The 19,908-nt window shown below is 42.0% G+C and overlaps 1 protein-coding gene across 1 annotated transcript in view; it reads right to left on the bottom strand.

Annotated features, from left to right (window-relative positions):
• GUCY2F (guanylate cyclase 2F, retinal) overlaps positions 1 to 17,467 on the bottom strand; it is a 104,406-nt gene extending 86,939 nt beyond the window's left edge. Inside the window, exons 1-2 of the mRNA XM_043569732.1 lie at positions 17,245 to 17,467; positions 6,311 to 7,125 (exon numbers count right to left, since the gene is read on the bottom strand). Coding sequence (XP_043425667.1) covers positions 6,311 to 7,040 — 730 coding nt within the window. The 5' untranslated portion in view covers positions 7,041 to 7,125; positions 17,245 to 17,467. The remainder of the gene's footprint in view (positions 1 to 6,310; positions 7,126 to 17,244) is intronic.
• Between the last annotated feature and the right edge of the window lie 2,441 nt (positions 17,468 to 19,908).

The following is a 19,908-nucleotide window of genomic DNA, read 5'->3' on the forward strand; positions in this document are numbered from 1 at the left end:
AAATTGAAATTCTCATATTGAAATATTCTGTCTGATATTTCCTTGAGATAGAGGATCTGTGTTTCTCAAAAGGCAACGTTCACTTTTTTTCTTTCTCACAGATTACTGGCTATAGAGTCCTTAGTGGAGGAAACTGGGTGCACTCTCATACCTTGTGAAATGGAAATAGTTCTACTAGCTAGCATTGAAGAAGTCCTTAGGAGTCATATTCACATTGTGACCCTGCAGTATTGCTCCCAATCCACAGAAACACCCCACCACTTCAACGGTTCTTTATCTTCATTTTAGTCCTTTGTGACATTTCCCATTACTGACATTTATTTTAACCTATTTCGTTTTAACAAATGTTGAGAGAGGGGGAATCATACTCTGCGATTTATCCCAAGTCTCATATTCCCCCAGGAGTCAGCCATCTGGCCATACAGTGAAAGAAGTACATTCAGACCCTCTTCCTCTCCACTTTCTTCCAAGGCCAGTCAATAAAATGGATCCATAAGAAGAGCGTAGGAGGCTCTGGAATCTGCAGGTTTCCCAGTTCTGCCCCCTCACCCAATGTGATTCAGTGCAGAAGGCCTTGAAAGCACAACTTAAGAACACTGCACTAGGCGATGTGTGACCGTTTGTATCAGCTGAGGACACCCACCCACACGCATTTTTGTCTCTAAGTCCACAGACCACTTAAGTACCTGCCACCGGTGTTGAACCAGTGCAAGAAGCTCTGCATGATGGGAGACACACATTACCTTTAATGGCCATTCCACCCACATCAGACCGTGTTTTCTCACACCCAATAAAACCCTGCAAATGGCCGCCCAGCTTGAGATAAGTTGTTATTTTTCCACACCTTGCAACATATGTTTTCTTCAATGTTTTCAAACTGCTGTCCAGATAAGGCCTCTTAAATGTTGGAAACCTCTTTAGAGATTTCCTCTTATGCTGGGTCTTCAATCATTTTATCTGATATTAGGCCCATTCATGAAAGCAAGTTGTCCTTTTACCATTTACATTTACTTACATTTATCTATACCAAATCCTATACCAAATTCCCTAACAACAGTAAGGTTCTTGGCCATAGTATTATCAGCATCACTGTTGTTATTAGTGTAGGAAAATCAGGCCAACACCTGCTACCTTTGAGGCACTTTAAGGAATTTCATCAGTGAGCCCAAAAATTAAGAAAGAAAAATGGAAGAGCTGAATTATACACCCTCCATGGCACCCAGGATCTCAAGTGAGTATGCTTTAGGGACATACCTCAAGGAGACAGGAGGCAATAGAGTGTAAGTCTTTCATGAGACCAGTGTTTCTCAAAGAATGATCCCTGGACCAACAGCACCAGCACCACTGTGAACTGGCTAAAAATGCAAATTCTGGGGCCCTTCCCGAGCTCTCCTTCCTGAATCAGCAGCTCTGGAGAAGGAATCCTGCAATCCATGTTTTAACAAGCCCTCCAGGGGATTCTGGTAAACACCAAGGTTTGAGAGGTCTGCTTTAGACCAACCTGCTTGTATGTGGCCTGGCTTTCCCATTCACTAGCTGTGTGACATTAGGCAAGTTACTTAACCTCTTTTGCCCTCTGAAGAGTCATCCATAAAGTGTGTTCAATAATAGTTAGCCTTACTATATAGGGATGTTGCAAGAATTGAACGAGATGGTCTATACAAAGCTCTTGCAAAATGACTAGCACACAAGAAACTCTCAGTAAATATTAACTATTACCAAAGTTGCTATTCTTTTTTTGTCTTTTTTATGTACAATAATCTTCAATAGATGGGAAGAGGCTAGCCAGATCCCTGGCAGTAACATAGTAACAAGGTATTTCATTTTGGACAAAAAAGGGAAGACCACTCGGTGTCCTATTTACTAAATATCTTATTGTAATGAAGCATTCCCAATTTGAAAGGATTTAAATGAATCCCCAAGGGCTCGACAACCTGGTAAGCCCAAATTGAAAGGATTTCACAATCAGCCAGGCATTGATAGGCAAAAAGGTGAGGAGAGGAGAGGAGGGCTTGAAATAGCCATTTGAAAAGTTCTCTAAAGAGCTTTTTAGCGAGGCCTCCTGCTAGCCTTTGTGAGAATTAGCAAAAGCACCTCTTCTGGGAAATTGCCATCCAACAGGTGCTGTGCCCTGTTGAGTGAGTGGACGCTCTTTTATGCCATTGGATCAAAACTTCCACCAGGGCTCATGGTTTCAGTAGAGAAGGAACTGGATTTGGGCCCTCATGCCCACTCAGCTAGATCTTCTTGTGCAGGGCACAACCTACCTAACCGCGTACAGAGCCCTGACTGTAAATCGAGGACATAGTCTTTGATTACGATCGATCTCTCCTATTTGACTTCGTCAGAAACAAAGGTTATTGGTAATTGTTTTTGAAGCTTAAAGGAAATGAGCTGAGAATCTGGGAGAGGCTGAATCCCCCCTTCCCTGGGCCTTCATTTACCCCATTCTTTGTTGTTAATAATGCATACACCTACCTACTTGTTATGTGAGACCCACAGGTGTTGTAAAACTTGAAAGGAAATACCTATCTTCTGGGTAATCCTGAGGATGGAATGAGATTATCTATATGCAAATACCTTATAAACTGTAGAGAGCTGTTCACATGTAAAGTGGTATTATGATTGCTTTCATTGTCTCTATGGCAGCATCTAATAACACCCCTGCTGTTTCTCCTCCAAAGGGCCCCGCAACTTTCATTATTGTTATTATCATCTTTACTAGTAAATTTTATCATTGTCTCAGTCTTGTGTAAGCACAATTTAGACCTGTTTCTGAGAAAGACATTTCTTCTGACTCCAGTAAGGTGCCAGCAATACTTCTTAATTGGAAACATAAATTTACAAAAAACGAGAAGTGACACGCCAGCCAGTAGTAGACTAGCTTTCTCTCCCCTTCCACACACCCCCCCCCCCAGCACAATTCCTCACTACCACCCCCACATGTGGTTGTGGTCACTGTTACTGTGTGCAGATCAGACAAAACCCACCTCTCAACTATTTTTTTTATCCCTGCCACCGTATTTTGTACATCACAAAAGGTCCTCTTCTGAAGGTTCACCAGGGGTCCACAGTGTAAGAAGTAGCCTCGTGTCCAGCAGAATAGGGAAGAGGTTCAGCTGAGGTCACACAAGAAAGCTCAGTGCCTTTCCAATCAAGACGGATCACAGCTACGAATACTTTAGCAGTCTCAGTCCGACCAGATGAGAGGGGCTAGAGAATCAGCCAGAGATTTGATCTGGTGTATTCTGTGCTTGGTGTGCTGTAAACTTCCTCACTGCCCTGCTGTCCCAGTCCATACTCACTGGCCTCTGGCTTGGTTTCTCACCAGATCTCCCACTTTTTTTGAGAGAGAGAGAGAAAGAGAGGGGGCACAAGTGACAGAGGGCAGAGAGAGAGAGACAATCCCACAAGGGGCAGAGAGAGAGAGAAGTGGGGCTCACCCGGACCCCGTGCTCACCCAATGTGGGACTCAAACTCACAAATTGTGAGATCACGACCTGAGCCGAAGTCAGATGCTTAACGACTGAGCCACCCAGGTGCCCCAGCTCTCCCACTTTCTGATGGGACAGGAGAGGTGCCCTGTACCCCAGGCAGCTTGCTTCAAGTCCTGATAGTCCATTTATGTTCATACCCTGGATCCTGCTTCTCATGTTTCTGCTGGCTGAGACACTTCTCTCACCAGGCAACAAGACTACCTTACTTTGAGTCACTGTCCTTCTGCAACTCCTGCTGTCATACCCCACCCGCTGCTGTGGCATGCCTCAGATGCCAACAGCTGGCTATACCAAACGTGAGTGCCACACACATCTTTGAATACTCCACACTGTCAGAGATCATATGCAGCAGGCTCAGTTGACGTGCCCTCCTCCCCCACTCGCATTCGGTCTCTTGTCACTGAGGTCCCAGCATGCCCCCTCTGAGTCTGCCCCTGCTTTGCCAGAAACCAGAAGCAAAATCCTGCTGTGCAGAGCTTTGTCTTTGCTCCCTTTTATCTCCCTTTCTGAGTCCCTACTTCACTTCCTGTTGCTGTCCTGTCAGCCCAGGGTGGGCCTCTGCTCCACAACCACAAACCTTCCTCTCTAGGCTTCCCTGCCCACCACCCCCCCAACCCAGCAATCTTAAAATTTCCATTCCTTCAGTAGGCTGATCCATACTGTTACAAAGAAAACAATTTGATTAAACATAGCTATATTAAGACAAAAATGGCAATCTAAAGTAAGGAACATTTATTTGCAGTTTCATTAACTTAAAGCAGGTGGTTCTTAACCCTGGCTGCATTTTCCATGCATCTGGGAAGCTACTGAAAATGCCTTTACTGGTGCCCCACTGCAGACCTCCAGAACCTCTGGAAGTGGCTTTCTGGCACCAGTCATTTTGAAAAGACATCCAGGTAATTCTGGTGTGCAGTCAGAGTAAGAACCATCGACCTAAAGGAACACATCTCAAATAGCAGGGCAAGACGATGTACATTTGCTACCTCTCCACCTCAAAGGACTTGTGGGTGGTGAGCACTCAGTCCTAACTTCTCTCAGTCTGACAGCCTGAAGAGCTTCAGCGCCTGGATTTATTTAACATTTCATGGTAGAGGCCAAAATGTCATTTCAAAGAGCATACTATTTAGAAATGGGTGGGATGTGAAACACTCATGGAATGTAAACTTGCAGGAGACACTGGGCTTCCGTGAAGATTTGTAACATATTATAAAGTTATGATACTAAACATGTCAGCCTGTTACTGGCATGACTCCTCCCTGGAAATGGTTTTAGATCTTTAAAAAATAACTGTGCTCTGCTTTGAAAGTATCAAGCTCTATTATGAAGTAATCGGAGCCACGCTGATTGCTTAACATTATAGGATCTTGTAGAAGGGAGCTGGAGACAGACTACTGTAGTTCCTGGAACGAAAACTTCTTGCCCCTATCTTCCCATAATGATCATAATTACGGTCCAATCCGGGGGGACACTTGGAACTTAAAATGGGCTTCTGTTTACAGGCCGGGCTAATCTGGACCATTCTCTAACAAACCCATTGTTATGGTAAGGAAATGCCTGGGACTAGGACTAATCCTAGCAGTAATCAATTTAACAAGTAGTTGCTGAACTGTGCAATTTAAAGTGGCGGAGTGGCCGCAATAGAGAAATGAGCAGTATTCCCACAAATCGCTGCCACTTTCCAGAGAAAGGTAAAGTGGAGATTGGCAAGTTGGAATAGAAGAGCGCCTGGCTGGCTCTGTCAGTGGAGCATGCGACTCTTGATCTGGGGGTTGTGTGTTTGAGCCACACACAGGTCGGGTGTAGAGATTACTTAAAAATAAAATCTTCAAGGGGCGCCTGGGTGGCTCAGTCGGTTAAGCGTCCGACTTTGGCTCAGGTCATGATCTCAGGGCTCGTTAGTTCAAGCCCTGCATCGGGGCTCCGTACTGACAGCTCACAGCTGGGAACCTGGAGCCTGTTTCAGATTCTGTCTCTGTCTCTCTGCCCCTCCAGTGCTCTCTCTCTCTCAAATATAAATAAGCATTAAAAAAATAAAATAATCTGCAAAAAAAGTTGGAATAGAAAATATCAAAACCAAGTGTCACAAGGGCTTGCCATCAGTATTAGTAAGAGACATCTGATTCAAGAGGACTAGGAAGGACTCCTCTTCCCCCAAATCTACCCAACTCACTCTGCTGATGGCAGCTTCACTGGGTCATTCCTTTGCTTGACACTTTGTCCATTACCTCTGCAAGAATCACCTTTGAACATAAACCTTCTCTTGGAAGAGGAAAGGTGAAAATGTAGGCAGTCTCCTCATTTTAATATGTTCCTATTTATCAGCTAGGTCCCTCCAAATCAGCTAGTTGGGTGCTGCAAAGAGATAAGCCCTGGTTTTTTTTGGGGGGGGGGAAGCAGAGGATAGAAGGAAGATGCATATGTGAAATGTGATGAAATAGATAACAAGATCAGACAAAAATGGAGCCATAAGCGCAACCCTCTTTGGCTGATCTGAAACTACTGGGGTTCTAAGGGCATAGAGGGTATGCAGCTACAGTCACTCTTACAGTCTTCCCCCTACCCAGGTGCTGAGAGTAGGCACTGGAACCCAAGGGCATCTTAACCACCAAGTTCTCTGCACCTTTAGTTCATAAGATGGACTCTGTTGAAACGGGACGGTCTTTGAGCCTGAGTGTGAGTAAAAGAGGGCAAATGCATGAAAAACTGGGGAGTGATGTGCTATCCCGGGGTGCGAGGGTAGAAAACCTTTTGGAGATGGTCGTATTTTTTTTCCGGGAGCCACGTTTAAACGTCAGCCAGGAGAAAGCACTCACTGCGAATTCTGTCAGCCTGGCGAATCTGCTGGAGAGCTTCCCGAATGCTTTGGCTGTCTCGTCCTGTGCTCAGGACGACCCCTACAGGTAGGCCCCGGCTCTGAAGAGCACTTGCGACTCGATTGGCTGTGTGCACCCAAATGTCTTCATCTGAGGAAATGACTCCAGCGTGAGCCAACTGGAAATATTTCATGACGGTTACCAGCACACGGATGGGAGAAGGAAGTGTCCGAGAAAAGGTCGGATAGCTATTTTTATTGTCTAATTCATAATTCACACAGGCCCAAGAGAAAATCCCTTTGTCCCAGCTGTTTCCCAAGAGCGAGGCTGCCTCGCAGTAGCCGGGATTGGCAGGTCCAATAAATCCTGAGGCCATCTGGTGGTGAGAAATGAAACTGGCAAGGGCTCCGGAAGTCTGGCAGTCTTCATTGAGAATCACGTATTCAAAAGAGTAACCCAGGTCAAATGATGGGTCCCTGTTGATCCGCTCAGTGGCTAATCGAGCAGCAACCTCAGGCAGAGCTTTTGAGAACAACGGATCACAAGCCCAAGGGCCCACCACCCCTATCTTGTAAGGGGGTCCGCACACCTGTTGCGGGATGGACGTGAGGGCCAGGAGGCACACACACCACAGGAGCTTGAAAGTTACAAGGCCATGGTGTCTTTGCTGTCTTCTGGGAGCTGCAAACCAGAGCATAAGGTGAAAGAAAGGCCAAGGTCCCAAGAACATAGCCGTCCCACTTCTAGCAAGCTAGTGAAGAGATGTTGGGAGGTTAGTCTGCTTTCCTGAGATGGACAGTGGTGTTCCCAAATGCCTGTCAATCAGAAAAAAAATCATTGCATTATTCCTAAAGCTTCTGGAAATATTTGTTATAAAAGAATGGCAAAGGAATGGCAGTCCCCAAACTGAAAGCTTCTTTCCCCTACCCTGACCCAAACTCTTCTTCCAATACATCCTATATTCCTTATCTCAGTAGATGGCACCTCCATCCACTGTTTGCCCACTTGCTCCAATCAGAAACCTGGTAATCAGCTGTTATTCTTCCTTCTTCTCTGTCCTCACATTCAATCTATCACCGAGTCCCGTTGATTGAACTTCAGCAATAGCTGCCTACCTCACAGTGTTGCAAGGATTGATTACATGGATTAACATCCAGCAAGTGCCTATAACAGGGTCTGGCATGTGGTTAGCATTGTATTAGTGATATTACTACGATTATTATAGGTTTAAATATGCCCATTTTTCTCCATCATACTGCCTCTTGGAGAGAGACACAGAGGTAAACAAATAATGGCAACACAGAGTAAAAAAAATAAAAGTATGATTGGAGTAGTTCAGCAGGGGAAGATAGAGAGGATCATCCTCCAAACTCAGATTTCATGGGAGGTGAGGAGGGAGGAGAAGGGACTGTGTCTCTCACTCAAGTATTAAAAGAAAAGTTAGCCAGGTAAATAGGGTTATGAGGGAATTGGTGCTAAGTGCCTTCCAGGCAGGAGGAACAACGTACAGTAAGACCCAGAGGTTTTTTTTTTCTTTTTTAATGTTGTTCAAGAAAAAGATATGTTAGATTCTCAGAATTCCAAGGCATTTGTTCTGCTTAGATCTATGACATCAGCCAAGGCAAGAGCCAGATCACCAACAGTCCTATATGCCATTCATAGGTTTTTAGATTTAATCCCGTAGACAATAGTTTTAATCAGAGAAATGGTATAATCAAGATTTCCATTTTTAAAAGATTGCTCAAGTAGCCGTGTGGTGAGCAGGTTGGAAGGGGGTAAGACTGGAAGTAGGGAAACCAGGTTGGAAGCTGTTGTAGTAATTCCACCTGAGAAATGATGATAGACCAAGAGAGTGGTTGTGAAGTTGTAGAAGAATGGAGATGAAATCCACCAAGCTTTAAAAAAAAATATCAAAGAGATTAAGAAAGTAGATCCAACAACAACTTGGTGACTGACAAGATGGAGAAGGTAAGGAAAAAAAGGACTCCAAGATGATTTTGAGGCTTTCAGACCTAGGCAACTGGTTGGAAAATGATATAAGTCTCTTGAGATAGGGAACACGGAAGGAAGGGGTGGGCAATATAATGCATTCTATTAGACATGTTGAACTGGCAACGCCTGTAGAATATACAAGTGGCAATAACCAGTGGACAATTTGATACACTGGATCTCATAACATAAAGCTGAGCTAAAGATATAAATTTGAGTGTAATCAATTGATACAGGATAATTGAAGACACGTGGAAGACTGACAAAAGAGAGTTGTGAAGTAACGAAAGAAGACAGAGGACAAAACCCTGAAAATCCACTTCACTTAAAGGTCAGGCAGAGGGAAAGGAGGTCATAATGAAAACTTACATGAGAAGTCCAGAGAAACAGCAAAATCCAAGAGATGGCATGATATCTTACAATCCAAGGAAGATGAAGCTTTGAGGATGAAATGTGTTTATCACATCTTACACTCCACTGAGAAGTCAAGTAAGCTAAACAGAGAAAAGAATCTGCCCATTGGGTTTGGACCCAGAGTAAAGCTGCAAGTTAAGGGACTACAGTGAGTCAAACATGAATGGGAACTATTGAAATGGAGTCAGTAAATGTAGAGAACTCTCAAGATGATGCATGCAAAGCCTTTCTCCATCTAGCCCTTGCCTTTATACCCCCATGTCCCACTATTTTCACCTGATGCTATAGTAAATTTCTTGCAGTTCTACAGACTTATATCACATAGCCTATCAAGCATAGGATTTGGAAAATGCCATTCCTTCTGCCTGGAATTCCCTCCTCCCACACTCTACTTCTGGCTTCTGATGAACTTTACCTTCAAGACCCAACTGAAGTGTTCCCTACTCTGTGCAGTCTTGATTAACACCCTCAGACCAAGTTTATTGGTTTTTCCATCTGTGTCTCATATTCATACTTCTACCCATTAGAGAAGGTGTCACTCTGATTTATAAACTGTCCCTATTTTGGGTCTATATTGTGACACAGATATTGTTCTATATCTCTTATATTTATAGGACCCCATACTTTCAACCACAAGGGATGAGCAACAATGAAAGCAACTCCATATGGGAAACAGAGCCCACTGGATTGGGAGTTCCTAGCGGTCTTCTTCATAGTTCTAATGCCTAAGCAAGTTCCCAGCATAGTAGCTATGAGATAAATGTTTGTGAAATGAATTAATAAAACATTAAGTTTGATCCAAGGTCAGAAATAACCTCAGCAGCCATAAGAAGAATCATTTCCTTGGGGGAGATATTAATGAGGAAATTTCTTAGCAAATTTTAATTCCATCCAAAGATCAAAACAATGGCATGGCTTTCTTCAGGGCTGATAATCAGTGCTGGTGTGTACCAGTCAAGCTCAACTGGTTGCTTGTTACCAGCAACAATTCTGCCTGTGCCAGGCCTGTTGGTTATGATTCTTGAGTCTCAGTCCTAATTTTATGAGAAAGCCTGACTCTGTAAGAGACTGTCAGGGACACACTTGCAGGATCTTAAAGACCTACTGCAATAGTATACCCCAAAATTTGTAAATAGGTGAAAGTGCGTTAAAATGAAGGTCAAGAAAGACTTAGAAAGGAAATGTCTCCCCAAACACCATGAGCCAGAGATGAAAGGCATATATGATGGAGAGGCAAAACTTCCAACTTTGCTTCCAGGGTGGTGGAAAGGTTCTGGGCTGATTATATCCATAAGGACCTCAAATCTATTCCTAGACCTTCAAAATAATCTAGCCCAATCTCCATCCCCCCAAACAGATTTATTCTGTGTGCTATGTGGAAGGCATGAGGGTGAGATTCACAATGGACGGGGTATGAAATGTAGACTTGGCCTTCAAAGAGCTCCCAGCCTGGCATGACAAGCTGGGCAATACTGTTCCCACTCTCCCTCAACTCCAATCTTTTATCTATCATGGCAAACCTTGGGAGCCAGGGCACTGTCTGGATAGCATGGGAGAGGTTGATATTTCTGGTCTGTATTGTGACAAGGATATTGAACTAGATGGTATCTTTGTCCTTAGAGCACCTCACTCTTTCAACCACTAGGAGTGGACAACAGAGAATGTAACTCTATATGGGGAAGAGAGTCCTGTTCACAGCAACAGAGCAACGAGGCCCAACCAACTGCCTCTTCTTCCCCAGACACACCCAGTTTGGTGAGTTCTCTCCCAGAAGTGGTACCTTTGAGCCAGAAATTAGCAATTGGATAGCAAAGTCTAAGATTTACTGAGTTCTTGCTATGTATCCAGCACTGGGCTAAACTCATATATTATCTTATTGTTAAAACTCAATCAAAAAAAAAAAATCACTACAGCCCTTTGAGGCAGGTATGATGATTGCATTTACAGATGATGAGAAAGAGGCTCAGAAATGGTAACTTTCCTGAGGGCACACCGCTGTAGAATGGGGATTTGCAACCCAGTTGATTAAGCACTACAGTAGAGAGACTGTTGACAGCCCCTTATCCGTGGAATCACTGAGACCACTATTATTATACCTTCTATGCTACCCATACTGAGTTTGAATAATTCCTTTGTGGTGTTAAAAAATTCCCTTGGTCCCCCATTACATAATGTGGGGCAGAGGCAGAGTAAACTGGAAGGAGAAAACACATTCATTATCCAGCCAGAAGGAATTTACCTGTACTGTTCAAGCCCAGTCTTGGGACAGCTCTCTTACCCCTCAGTCAGGGTTCAGTGTTGCACCACTGGGGGTGGAGGGCACCGGCCACACTGTATTGTATATATAGCTAATCTTAGTGTTTGAGAATGGAGGTCTTGGGAGTACAGCCTTTGGAATGTTAGTTCTGATTCTCAATTTCCTCATCTGGAAAATGGAGGTAAATTTAATTTAATGCTTTTGAAGTAAAGGATTAAATAAGGTAGAATGCTGAGCACACAATTGTCTTTCTTTTTTAAAATTATTTTTGAGAGAGAGAGTGCAAGCAGGGGAGGGGCAGGGAGAGGGGGACAGAGGATCTGAAGTAGGCTCCAGGCTATGAGCTGACAGCAGCGAGCCTGATGCGGGTTGAGACCCGCATCAGGCTCTTGAACTCACTAACTGTGAGATCATGACCTGAGCCAAACTCGGACACTCAACTGACCAAGCCACCCAGGCGCCCCAACAATTGTCTTTCAATACATACTAGTTCTTCCTTGCTGTTTAAAGACAGGACTGCACTGGGAATCAGAAGGCCTGGGTCCTGACCCCAGTTCTGCTACTGACTTGCCATGTGATATTGAACATATCATTCCTCCTTTCTAGATCTCTCTTTTTTCCCCTCAGCTGGACTAGAGGATCTGCAAGTCCCTTTCTTCTTAGATATACACTGATCCTGGGACTCTGTACTTCCAGGCAGTGACTTTATTAAACCTCTGCACTGTTAACCTACTTTCTGAATTCACTCAACATTCTCTAGCCTTTGCTGTACTAATTAGTTTTTTACTAGTGTCATATTCCCACAAGTGGTTTGTACTTACTTCTATCTGGCAGATCCAGTTCCTGATTGTTTTATAACTCTGGTCTAGAATCCTCTATCAAAATACCTACAATATGAAGTGTGACTGCCCCCCCCCCCATGTTGGAGTTATGCTACACTGAAAATCTGGGTTCCTAAAGCCATTCATTATCTTACTGTCATTATTAACAAGTGTACATCACGAACCTGGTTTGTGCCAAGCCTGAAACCACAAAATTGGGAAAATATATGGCCTGAAATTTCACTAAGAAATGCAACTTGGCGGGGGGTGCCTGGGTGGCTCAGTCGGTTGAGTGTCCAACTTCAGCTCAGGTCATGATCTCGCGGTTTGTGAGTTTGAGCCCTACATCGGGCTCTGTGCTGACAGCTCAAAGCCTAAAGCCTGCTTCAGATTCTGTGTCTCCCTCTCTCTCTCTGCACCTCCCTTGCTCATGCTCTGTCTTTCTCTGTCTCTCAAAAATGAATAAATGTTAAAAAAATTTAAGAAATACAGCTAGGTAGGTACATCAGAAGTAAGGGGGCAATAATGTTCACCAATGTGGCTCTCTCTCAAAAATAATTAAATCTTAAAAAAAGAAAGACAACTGTGTGCTCAGAATTCTACCTTATTTAATCCCTTACTTCAAAAGCATTAAATTAAATTTACCCCCATTTTCCTGGTGAGGAAGAGAAATAGATTACAAATGAAATGTTTTATGTTCTTGAATAGGTTCTAATTTAGGCCTTGGTCAGGAACCACCTTTGGGAAAATTATCTAGTAGGTAAAGTTTGTCTTCAGACTCCTAGTCCAGCTCTCCAACATGTCTATTAATGGAAAGAAAAATAACTCTGGAAAAAGAAGCTCTTTACATAATTTCTGCTAATATGTAAAAGATTAATAATATGTGAAAATTTCCCATATTCCTCCCCAACCAATGGTGTTTCTTTTTTTTTAAGTGTATTTATTTATTTTGAGACAGAGAAAGAGAGTGCAAGTAGGGGAGTGGCAGAGAGAAAGGGAGAAAGAATCCCAAGCAGTCTCTACGCTGTCGGCACAGAGCCTGGTATGGGGCCTGAACCCATGAGCTGTGAGATCATTACCTGAGCTAACATCAAGAGTCAGACACTTAACTGACTGAGCCACCCTGGTGCCCTGGTGTTTCTTTTTTAGTGGGGGAGTCAAGAAAAGTTTATGCCAAAGGAATTAATCTCTAATGTTATAACTTCAATTTCAAGCATCAGTTGCAGTTAGGCAAAGGGGAGAGACCACTCTGAGTAGAAAAATGAAGGGACTTTGGTGCTCCTCAGATCAAAGCGACTAGCCATCTATTCTAGGTGTAAGACTGGCATTTTTATGTTATAATCTAGGTCATTCCTCCTAAGCACAATGCCTACCCATCTCCAGTTCTAAAAAGTTTGATTTTCAACACCACATTAAAAGGATCATACACCATGATCAAGGGACATTTATCCCTGGGATGCAGGGATGGTTCAAAATACATAAATCAATAAATGTGACACACTACATTAATGATAAAAATGAATGATAAAAATCACATGATCATCTCAATAGATTCAGAAAAGTCATTTGACAAAATTCAAAATCCTTTAATGATTAAAAACTCTCAACAAACTAGGTGTAGAAGGAATGTACTCAATATGATAAAGGCCATATATGACAAGCCCACAGCTAACAACAGACACAATTGTAAAAAACTGAAAGCTTTCCCTCTAAGATCAGGAACAAGACAGTGATGCCTGTCTTCACCCCTCCTATCCAACATAGTACTGGAACTCCTAGCCAGAGAGGTCAGGCAAGAAAAAGAAATAAAAGGCATCCAAATTGGAAAAGAAGAATTAAAATTATGTTGGCTTCGAGATTGTCTGACCTTATACGTAGAAAACTTATAAAGACTTATAAAGACTACACACATACACACACACACACACTAGAACTGATTAGCAAACTTAATAAAGTTGCAGGAAAAAAATCAACATACAAAAATCAGTTGTATTTCTATATACTAATGATGATAAGAAAATCCCATTTACAAAGCATCAAAAATAAAATACTTAGGAACAAATTTAACCAAAGAGGCAAAAGACTCATACACTGAAAGCCACAAAATTCCAATGAAAGAAAATAAGAAGACACAAATAAATGGAAAGACATCCCCAGCTCATGGATTTAAAGACTTAATATTGTCAAAATGTCCATCATGCTACCCGAAGAAATCTGTAGATTTGGTATTATCCTCATCAAAATCCCAATGGCATTTTTTTTTACAGAAATAGAAAAAAATACCTGAAATTCATATGGAACCACAGAAGACCTTGAATAGACAAACATTCCTGAGGAAGAAGGACAAGCTGGAGGTATCATACTTCCTGGTATCAAAGTATATCACAAAGCTACAGTAATCAAAAACACTCTGGTACTGGCATTAGAACAGACATATAAACCAATGGAACAGAATAAAGGACATAGAAATAAACACACACACCTACAGTCAACTGATCTTCAACAAGGGAGCCAAGAATACACAGTGGGGAAAAGAGAGTCTCATCAAAAAATGGTGTTGGGAAAACTGGACATCCACAAGAAAAAGGATGAAATTGGACCTTTATCTTACACTATAAACAAAAATTAACTCAAAATGGATCAAAGATCTAAATGGGTAAGAGCTAAGACTATAAAATTCCTAGAAGACAATAGGGAAAAATCTTCTTGGCATTAGTCTTGGCAATGATTTCTTGGATACAACACCAAAAATGTAATCAACAAGGCAAAAATAAACAAATGGGACTACATCAAACTAAAAAGCTCTGCAAGGCAAAAGAAACAATCAACAGAGTGAAAAGACACCCTGCAGAATGGGAGAAAATATTTCCAAGCCCTACATGAGGTAAGGGGTTAATATTCAAAATATATATGAAAATTCTACAACTCGGACACCTGGGTGTCTCAGTCGGTTGAACATCTGACTTTGGCTCAGGACATGATCTCATGGTTTGTGGGTTTGAGCCCCACGTTGAGCTCTTTGCTGACAGCTCAGAGCCTGGAGCCTGCTACGGATTCTGTGTCTCCCTCTCTATCTCTGTTCCTCCCCTGCTCATGCTCTGTTTCCTCTCAAAAATAAACATTAAAAAAATAAACATTAAGAAAAAGAAATTTCTACAACTCCATAGCAATAAAAAAAATAACCCAATTAAAAAATTGGCAAAGGACTTGAATAGATGTTTCTCTGGGGAAGACATACAAATGGCCAGTAAGTATAAGAAAAAGTGCTCAACATCAGTAATTGTCAGGGAAACGCAACTCAAAACCACAGTGGGATAGCACCTCACACCTCTTAGGATGGCTATTATCAAAAAACAAAAAGAAATCAAGTGTTGGCAAGGATGTAGAGAAACCGGAAACTTTTGCACACTGTTGGTGGGAATGTAAAATGATACAATAGTTGTGGAAAATAGTGTGGATATTCCTCAAAGTATTCAAAGTAGAATTACCATATAATCCAGTAATCCAACTTCTGGGTATATATCCAAAAGAACTGGAATCAGCATCTCAAAGAGATGTGTGCACATTTATGTGTTTTTGTTGAAGTTTTTATTTTAATTCCAGTTAGTTAACATACAGCTTTTGTGTTAGTTTCAGGTGTACAATTTAGTGATTCAATACTTCCATACACCACCTTGTGCTCATCATGACAAGTGCCCTTTTTAATCCCCATCACCTACTTCACCCCCACCCCCCCTCTGATAACCATCAGTTTGTTCTCTCTCTCTCTCTCTCTCTCTCTCTCTGTCTCTCTCTCTCATTTTTCCCTTTGCTTGTGTGCACGTTTACGTTTATTGTAGCACTATTCACAATAGCCAAGATAAGAAAACAACCCAAACGTACACCGATGGATGAATGGATAAAGAAAATATGGTACATACATCAAATAGAATAGTATTAAGCCTCAAAAAGAAGGAAACCCTGCCATAGGCAACAACATGGATGAACCTGGAGGACATTATGCAAAGTGAAATAAGCCAGTCACAGAAGGACAAATACTGCACCATTCCACTTAAACGAGATATCTAAAATAGCCAAACTCACAGAAGCAGAGAGAATAGTGGTTGCCAAGGGCTATGGAGAGGAAATGGGAAGTTGTTCAATGGGTTTCAGTCAAGCAAGTTTCAGTCAAGCAAGATGACTAGATTCTAGAGATCTGCTGTAGAACATAGTGCAGATAGTTAACAATGCTGTATTGTGCACTCAAACATTTGTTGAGGGTAGACATCATGTTGAGTCTTCCTACCACAATAAAAAAATAAATAAATAAAAATTGTGCTGTTTAAAATAACATTTTCCAAGTTAACACATTTATAACATGGGTCTTTCCTCAAGTCACATACTTTCTAACACATGACTTTTTGTTCTCGGTTTGCTGACAGTTTGTCCCTCCATTTTTTTTCTGGGCTCTATTTCATGCATTGGGTGGTATTTCCAATTCTGGTAGGACTCCCTGTAGAACCAGAAAGTTCTATATCGCTCTAGGATTTAGTCATGTTCCTGATCCCAAGATTTTGCAGAAGGAAACTTATTGTTTAAAAAAAAAATAGGAAACAGAGAAGAAAGGAAGACAGAGAAAGAAGACAGAGAAAAAAGGAAGAATGGAAGGAAGGGAGGGTATGAGGAAGGAAGGGAGGAAGGAAGGAAGGGAGGAAGGAAGGGAGGAAGGAGAGAGATGCCCTGTGCATTCACCTGCTGATTTGAACTTAAAATTATAAAGCTCTTTGTAAAAGACACTGTTTTCAAAACCATCAGGCTGAAGCCTCCCCTGGGGCTAATGGGAAATGTGGACTTAAGTAAAAGCTTGGAGGTACGAAAATTTGGAGATAGCATACTACTGACCCACAGCTCTTCCGGGGCCGTTGCCTAGGTAATGCAGATTCAACACCTGCATGGAATCAGGCTTCCATGGAAAGTAGCTAGAGCATAGGGATACATCATTTCATTTCAGGTGGCTTTCAAAATCTGGTGGGAAAGCTGATTTCACAAAGCTGTTCTTTAAACATATACAAAGAAAGACTATGAAAAATAGCTCTGAGGAAAATGGTTCCTCAGCCTAGCTTGTCAAGCCGAGGACTTCTATGGATGATTGATCTTTACTGTGACAGCCTGAATCAGGTTAACAGCTCGTGTAAGATAACATCAGGAAGAAATAAAAAAGAATCATGAGTGAATCTAAATGAGACCTTGAGTGAGAAACTTTGAGCCCAAATCTTGATTTAAAGTGCTGAAAGTTCTTCCCCCCTTTCTTTCCTTCTTTCTTTTTCTCTTTTATTCTTTCTTTTGCTTCATTTATTTTTATAACGTATTGCAGTAAAACTGATATATCTCAGTCAAAAGTCTGAGCTCCCACATGGGCTGTGTTTCTTCCCCATTATGATTTTTCTAATAAACAAGAGCTGTCAACTACTCACCATGTAAGTCACCGCTCAAATGTCTTCAATTTCCCTTCTGCGCATGCAAATCTCTGGCATGGCTACCCAGTGTGTTCATTTCAGTGCATCCTCTGTTCGCTCATAATCCCGCCAAGGACTCCAGGCTGTTGATAAATTCCATTAATGGGGTAAATAATTGAGAGGGGTAGTAAACCTTGTAAATCACTCTTCAGCATCCCCAGACCAAGACCGGGATTAGTATTTAGACAGACACTTCTAATCCTTTAAATTGATCCCACCTGTAGCAGAGTTAGTGCTGACCTAAATCCATTGACCCAGAGATTAACAAACAATTAGAGTCCTCTAGATAAACTCATTCTCCACGGACTACTGCCTTTTCTGCCTTTAAAATGAGACTTACGTACCCTCGGATTTGCCTCTGTTTTCTTCCTTTTTCCCTTCTGTGGAATAGCCACACGTCGCCCCTTCTCCAGGACAGCTTAAATGCCAGAACATTCATCAGCTGTAATTTCAGCCCAGGATATGAAAGATGATCCAGGCAGGCTCCCTGAAAAATTCAAAGTAGGTGAAGTTTGTCTCCTTCTAGTTCCTTCAAATGTCTTCACTGCCTTTCCTTCCAATTTACCCAATACCTCGGCGAACTTCCCATACTTTAGATCTATGCTTTCTTCCTGAGCATTCCTTCTGTTGAGGGTACCATTCATTCAGGGCCCTGTTCTAGATTCCTAAGGCAAGAGCTGAGGGATTGGTAGCTGAAAACTACTTGTATTAAATTAGGGCTGCTATATGGCAGACACCTTATTTTTTTAATGTTTATTTATTTATTTTGAGAGAGAGAGAAAGAGAGAGAGCAGGGGAGGGGCAGAGAGAGTGGGAGAGAGAGAGAATCCCAAGCAGGCTCTGCGCTGTCACTGCAGAGCCCGATGTGGGATTCAAACTCACAAGCCATGAGATCATGACCTGAGCTGAAATCAAGAGTCTGATGCTTAACCGACTGAGTCACACAGGCATCCTGCAAACATTAAAAAAATAAAAGTAATAGTTTAATTGATATGTAATTCACATACCACAAAATTTACTCTTTTAAAGTATACCATTCAGTGTTGTAAAATATATTCACAAGGCTGTACAACTGTCACCAACTATCCAGTTCCAGAACATTTTTATTACCCCCACAAAGAAATCCTGTAACCATTCTCCCCTCCCCACAGCTACTTGGCATCCACTGATCTAATTTTTGTCTCTATGAATTTGTCTATTATGGGCATTTTATATAAATGTAAACACAATATGTGGTCATTTATCACTGGTTTCTTTCACTTAGCATGTTTTTTTAACGTTTATTCATTTTTGAGAGACAGAGAGAGAGTGAGAATTGGGGAGGGGCTGAGAGGGACACACACAGAATCCAAAGCAGGCTCCAGGCTCTGAGCTGTCAGCACAGAGCCTGACTGGGGCTCAAACCCGATATCATGACCTGAGCCGAAGTCTGATGCTTAACCGGCTGAGCCACCCAGGCGCCCCTCACTTATAGCATGTTTTCAAGGGTCATGTGTGTTGCAGCACGTGTCAGTACACCATTCCTTTTTATGGCTGAATAATATTCCATTTTATGGGATACACCACTTTTTTTCATTTGTTTCTCAATGGATGGACATCTGGGTGGTTTGCACTTTTCATCTATTATGCATAATGCTTCTGTGAACATTGTGTATACATTTTTGTGCAGGCATATGTTTTCAATTCTCCTAGGTATCTGCCTAAAACTGGAATTGCTAGGTTATATGATAACTCTGTTGAACTTTTTGATGAACTACCAAACTGTTTGCTAAAGAGGCTGTACCATCCTACACTCCCACTAGCAATATACGTGAGGGTTCTTCGTTCTCCACGTCCTTGCCAACATTCACTGTTTTCTTTTCTTTATTTTTTAGTATGGTCGGCATTTTTACATGTACATCACCTCATTTTCTGTTCACAACAACCATGAAGATAGATATAATTTTCCCCATTTTGTAAATGAGGACACCAAGACCCAGATAAATAAGGCAATGATATTTATTGAATGCTGATGATGTGACAGGCATTCTTAGAAGCCCTATTTCCTTTAATCTGCACAATGATCCCATGAGGTGGATGCTGTGTGAATTCCAGATGTGCAGAGAGGTTAAAGTAACTTACGTAAAGTCACATAGCCACCAATCAGTGGAGCCAGTATTTAAGCCCAGACAGTCTGATTCGGGGTCCGTGGTGCAGTCATAATTCAAACCCAAGGCCATTTGGCTCCAATGAAGCCCATGCTTATCCTTGCTACATTCCACTAATGCAGCTCTTACACTAATTCTCCAAGGCTGCTTGCTCTTTAGCAAGGGCTCCAGGAAAACAAGGTGACCACCCAAAGTAAATAATCCCTAATTGTAGAATTTGGGGTGACCTGATCAAAAATGTTCATGGAAGTGAGGGGCCGTCTAGCCTTCTTCATCTATCAGTGCCATGAATAGCCCCAGAAGACACTCCACAGGAGAGAGTTCTGATGGGGATCCAGATGTTCAAGGAACCATCATTCAAGGAATGCTCCCAAATCCTGAACAGACATGAAATTCCAAATTTACAGGTAGAAGTAGCTGTGAATTCGCACATAAAAAATTTCTGAAGTGATTTTTGTAAAATTGAGTTCCATCA

Source organism: Prionailurus bengalensis, chromosome X (assembly GCF_016509475.1).
Source record: "Prionailurus bengalensis isolate Pbe53 chromosome X, Fcat_Pben_1.1_paternal_pri, whole genome shotgun sequence".
In the NCBI taxonomy this organism is placed as follows: domain Eukaryota; kingdom Metazoa; phylum Chordata; class Mammalia; order Carnivora; family Felidae; genus Prionailurus; species Prionailurus bengalensis.